This window comes from Suricata suricatta, chromosome X, assembly GCF_006229205.1.
Source record: "Suricata suricatta isolate VVHF042 chromosome X, meerkat_22Aug2017_6uvM2_HiC, whole genome shotgun sequence".
Lineage (NCBI taxonomy): Eukaryota > Metazoa > Chordata > Mammalia > Carnivora > Herpestidae > Suricata > Suricata suricatta.
In genome coordinates this window covers 12,199,185-12,205,041 of record NC_043717.1, presented here as the reverse complement: position 1 = coordinate 12,205,041, position 5,857 = coordinate 12,199,185, and the positions used below count along the sequence as shown (strand labels likewise).

Sequence of the window (5,857 nt, the reverse complement as noted above, 5' to 3'; positions counted from 1 at the left end):
TCCGCCCCCCCACTCCCCCTCCCCTCCCCCACTCCGGCGCCCTTGGCTCTCTGGCGGAGGCGGCCTCCACCGCCGGAAAGCGGGCACGGCAGCTCCTTCCACGCGCGCGCGTCGATCTCTTCAGGGTCGCGGCCCTTGTCCGGGGGATTTTGGAACACGCCGGCCTATGGCTGCTGACGCGGGCTTCGTGGGAGCGGAGGCCGCTCCCGGTGGGGGATGGAGGGAGCGGGCCGAGGGCTTTCTGCTGCACGTGGACTCGGCTCCCCGGGTGGGTCGTGGAGCCCCTGCGCCGACGAGTCGTCATCTTAGGACAGGTGCGAACAGCTGGAACTGGTGAAACGAAATTGTCCGTGTAATTACTCCGTTCTGTCTACGCAAGCCGTATTGATTTCTATCTAAGTGCAAGAAATAAGCTTCCTGGCGTTAATATTCTCTCCGCGATCTGGAAGAGCAGTTAGTTTGTGTCTAAATTAGACGTAAAGCTAGAGTAGGTTAGGTGTGGCCGTCTCGAGGTGACCTCCAGTATCTGTGTACAGATTCTGACTTCGATTTCTCAGCCGCTTAATTGTATGGGCTTTCTCTAAATTTCAGTGTTTGAAGAATCTGTGGAGGAGCGTGTCATCAATGAAGAATATAAAATCTGGAAGAAGAATACACCGTTTCTGTATGACCTGGTTATGACCCATGCTCTTCAGTGGCCGAGTCTTACCGTTCAGTGGCTTCCTGAAGTGACTAAGTAAGGGTTTCTGGCAACTTTTACTTTGTGTAAATGTAGCTATTGTCCTGAATTTTCTAGTTTCAGCATTTTACACACACAACGTGAGCGTGTAATCACTTTAGCCCTTGGATATGCTGGCAGGTGATTTTTATTGTCAAAACTTTAGTGATTTACGCGGTGATTTGTGACGTGTAAGTGTGGGCATAAAAGGGAATAAAGATTGTGAGCGCTTAGTGATGTTTGTAGAAAACCCCTGACCTATTTGGCGTTTCTTGGGTGTCACTACAGGGCACCATTTTGGGAGGCCGTAGACTAATGGATTTCTTTAAAATTCTATTGAAAAATAGCATATGTACAGAAAAGTGCACAAATCAGAAGCATATGGCTTGATGGAGTTTTACAGAGTAAGCACACTCATGTAATCAGCGCCCAATGTGAATAGAGGACTTTCCCTCTCTTTCTGTTCCTTCCCCGTTTGCATTCTGTCTCCCTCTCTCAAAAATAAAAAAAAAAAGCATTAAAAAGTTTTTTTAAGAAGTAACCTTGCTGCTGAGAATAACTTTGTAACAATCTGTGATTGTTAGATAAATTTCTGAGCAGTGGAGTCAAAGTGATCAAAAGATGCTGGTACTGTAGATGGACAAGGTCTTTTAACATTAGTGCTTCTGGGGCTTTAGGTGCCTCCAGCATTGGAGGAAAACATTGTAATATTGATTGGTTCAGGAAAATACATTTGTATCTTAATGATGGAGATGAAAGGGTTTACAGGAAAAAAGAAAAATCCTTATATGATTATAGTGTTAAGGAAAACCTGAATTGAATTTGAGAGTCAAGGAATTTTTCAGATCCTCCATTCCATGTTGGGACCGTGCTCCTTAGAACGATCCTGTTTTTTCTATTTAACCCTATAAAAAGCGACTTCCTTTTATGTCAGCCCTAACATTATTCTGTGATGCCTCCTTTCTCTCAAGCATTCATATTTCTTTTTAGTGGTTCTAATGAGATATGTTTAAATTCCCTTTCATTTTGGACTAGTATTCCGTGTACAGTACAGATTTCATTTCGTCTAAGTTCTAAAGTACCGTTGCTTTGAGCCTGTTTTCTAGGTATTTTTTATTTCATTTAAAAATAAGTGGGTGAGTGCTCACATGCATTGCCTCTCCCTCCCGTGTAAGTTCATCTAAGATGGAATTCTCTTTTTTGATAGCCATATGCTATTCTTGGCCACTGAACATACATCAGCTAAGACTTCTGTCTTTTCAAACAAGCAGCTGTTGCTTAGCCATGGCTGCTTTATGCTGGTTTTGGAGTTGTATATGTATTTATCATTCTTTTTTACTGTAAGCCAAAGCTTGGTAAAATTTCACCCTGTATTTAAAAAATATTTTTTTAATGTTTATTTTTGAGAGACAGAGTGTGAGCATGGGAGGGGGCAGAGAGACACAGAATCTGAAGTAGGCTCCAGGCTCTGAGCTGTCAGCACAGGGACCAATGTGGGGCTCAAACTCACAAACTGTGAATGAGATCATGACCTGAGCCGAAGTTGGATGCCAAACCAACTGAGCCTCCCAGGTGCCCCTCACCTTGTAATTTTTAAGTCATTACTAAATTACATTCATGGAAGCAATCCTCACACCTCTTTTAAAAACCGCTAAATGTTTTCTACAACTGAAATTTAGAAACAGATAAATAGCCTAACTTGTCTGGTGTTGGTATCCAGACCCCTACGTGTTGGCCCTCCAACTTTAACCACCGTGAACGTCAATAAAGAGTTTTCATATCATGCCATTTGCACTCATAATCTGTTTCTTTAGGTGAAGAAACTGAGGCCCAGAGGAAGTTGTGATTTAAGGAATTGCATATAGCTAATTTTAGTTTGATCCAGGATTTAAACCCAGTTTTTCAGACTCAGCACTTTACATTCTATCTTGTTGTCTCTTACTGGAAAATTAGGAATATCTAGTGTATTAAAAAGATATTTTTTAGGTAAGAAGTCATGATTATGAATATGGAGATTGGTGATGGATTCAGTTTCTCAGTAACTGGTTTCCTGTAGGATTAGTGTGACTTATTTTCTTTCCTAAACAGACCGGAAGGAAAGGATTATGCCCTTCATTGGCTAGTGCTGGGGACTCACACGTCTGATGAGCAGAATCATCTCGTGGTTGCTCGAGTCCATATTCCGAACGATGATGCACAGTTTGATGCTTCCCACTGTGACAGCGAGAAGGGTGGTAGGTATACCGTATTTTCCACTATTGGTGTCGAAGGGAGTGTGCCTTTTTCTACTTATATGTTATTACAATTTTCTACTGATCACTTTTGGCTCAGCAGCTTAACTTTTAGGACTTTATCCCATAGAACTACTTGCTCAAATGTGCACAAGGATTTCACAATACAGCGTTATTTGCAGGATTGAAAAATTAGAAACAGATTATGAGTGCAAAAATTAACCCAGATATTAGTTCATAGGAAATTGGTTAAACACATTATGGTATGTTTGAAATACTGTGCAGCAATTGTTAAGAATGAGATAAATCTGAAATTTTACACAAACTCACAAAGAATGAAGCAAGTGTATATGCTCTTGTATGGAAAGATGTCCAAGATAAATTGAGTAACTTCTGTGTGTGATTATTTTACCCATTTTGGTAAAAGTAATGTTGCATGTGCATAGGAAAAAGCCATGAGGCATATATACCAAACAGTTAACAGTGGTTTTTTTTATGGAAGCTGTTGACTCCCCCCCCCCCCCCCCCCCCCCCCCCCCCCCCCCCCCCCCCCCCGTCCAACCTACATTCCCTTGATTTGGTATTCCCACCATTACCCACGTTTGATCATCGTGCTAGAGGGACTCCACACTACTCCATAGCAGGTTATACTCATGGCTAAAATTTATTACAGTAAAGAATACAGAACAAAAGCAGCAGGAAAAAAGATATGCATCAGGGAGTCTAGGGAGGTCTGGCACGAGTCTCGTCCAGGGCCGCACACGATGTACTTTTTCTCTGGCAGCAGAGGACAGGGACATGTGCAGAATATTTAATCTTTTGCCCAGAGAAACCCATTTGAGTGTTGGGATCTGAGGCTTTTGGGGGAGGTGGGGTGGTTTTCACAGGCACATCCTGCTGGCAGCCAGTTAAGACAGCTGAAACTCAGGACCCCAGTAATGAAACCAGGTGCATATTGTCAATCCTGATATTTGTGCAGAGCGACCCTGACAAATTGGTACAGCATGGTCCATTGCTCCAGGTGTACACCACAGAACCATTAGTAATGGAAAGAACATTCTGAGGTCTGTGTTCCCAGGACTTGGCTGAGGGTCATTCATGGTCCCAGTGTCCCTCAGAGTGACAAGGGCTAAGCAGCCAGACTTGCTGGGTTAGTGCTGCTTTCTACACAGCCCTAAAAGGTTTCATCCTAATATTTTAAGGAATTTGCTTTTAATTTTTTCTTATTGAAAATAAAATATTTTCTAGCTAAAGGCCTGCCACCCCGTACCCCTTTCCTGACCTGCCTTCCTCTGAAGACTTTAATCACTGTGTCCTGAAAATTAGTCTACCAATTTTAACTGTATTTTTATTACTCATACAGTAGTAAATATGAAGGTCTTTTTACAGTTTGTTTCTACCCAGGAGCAGTTGGATTGCATCTGTGTGGTATTTTGCATTTACAAATGGTGCTTCAGTGAACATCCCTGCCATGTCTCCTTATATACATGTGGGAGAATTTATCTAGTGGAGTGGAGTTGCTGAGTCGTGTGGTGCATTCATTGTCCACTTAAAATAGTATAAAATTACTTCCCAAAATGATTTTCTCCATTTGCCACTCCCATAATTCACGGTCCCATTTCCTACAAATTTATGCATTATTTCTGTAAATATTATTACAGTCAGCAATTTTTAGTGGGTTTTAATTCTAAAGTATGTGTTTATTGGGCTCTTGGCTTAAGAATTAGTCCCTCTGCATAATCTATGGATATATTAAGTTACTGAAGTTGCTTGTTCAGTGTACGCCAACAAGTGGCTGAAATAATTCACAGTTAACACCTCTTTTGTTTTCAGTTATGGGATTTTGTAATGGATACTATTACTGAAATGGTGGGTTTTTTTTCCAAATTTTTGAAACAGAAAACAAAGCCCTGTGTTTGAAGTATAAATTTTACCTAGAAGTCCATTTTTTTTTAAAGGGGAGAGCTGTTTGGGTTGTAATAAGTAAAGGAATTGGGGGACTTGAGTGTCTTTATATAGAAGTGTTAGAGCCATTGGAGTCCACAGAGGGAGGAGGGCTGAGTGGTGGGTTGAAAGTCAGAGTTGGGGCAGGTTTGGAGCAGAATCTCAGGATCAGGAGGGGTGGTCTTAGAAAGGCTAGGGGACATTTCTCCCATTGACATGATGGGAAGGGAAAGTGCTGAGAGGGAAGGAGGTGGTTGTGTATGATTGTGTGGGAATAGCTGTGCGGAATGAGCTATGATATTCAGCCACACAGAATAGTAAGGTATGTTTGCCACAGGGAAGAATGGCTAAACGCTGATATTAAACCATGGGAGCCAGTGTTCATTAAGCATTCCCATATAGCAAGAGCTGGCTGAAACTGAGAAACGGTTTGTTGCTTTCGGTTGGTTTTCCCAGGCCCCAGCCAGTCTTTTACTTGTTACCTCCCTGGCTCCATTAGGCATTTGAGTTGTGTTCCCTAACCAGAGACACAGGGTGAACAAAAAAGGAATGGACAAAGTAGCAGCAATATAGGTCAGGAAGAAATAACACAGTTACAGTTACAGCCTCCCAACATTTTAAGTGTCAGCAACTCTTCGAGTTTTTAATCTGTGGGCACAAGAAAGAGAATGTTCTCATTTGTCATTATCAGCTTAGATGTTCTCTACTTGTATTCTCTCTGCTATCATCTTGCTGTTTTCTCAGAGATTCTTTTTACTTTTTATGTGACTTTGTTACTTTTCCAGGGTCTTTTTCATGATTGCTTAGCACTGTAGTCTTATTCACACGCCAGATAGCCAGCTAGGTTAGCCCCCTCAGGTTTTTTTTTGGTTTTGGTTTTGGTTGGTTGGTTGGGTTTTGTTTTGGGTTTTTTTTTTGGGGGGGGGTTTTTTTGTTGGTTTTTTTTTTTTTTTTTTTTTTAGTT

At 41.8% G+C, this 5,857-nt stretch overlaps 1 protein-coding gene across 1 annotated transcript in view; it reads left to right on the top strand.

Annotated features, from left to right (window-relative positions):
• Positions 1 to 151: 151 nt before the first annotated feature.
• Positions 152 to 5,857, top strand: part of RBBP7 (RB binding protein 7, chromatin remodeling factor) — a 19,663-nt gene continuing 13,957 nt past the window's right edge. Inside the window, exons 1-3 of the mRNA XM_029929807.1 lie at positions 152 to 314; positions 592 to 736; positions 2,807 to 2,952. Coding sequence (XP_029785667.1) covers positions 167 to 314; positions 592 to 736; positions 2,807 to 2,952 — 439 coding nt within the window. The 5' untranslated portion in view covers positions 152 to 166. The remainder of the gene's footprint in view (positions 315 to 591; positions 737 to 2,806; positions 2,953 to 5,857) is intronic.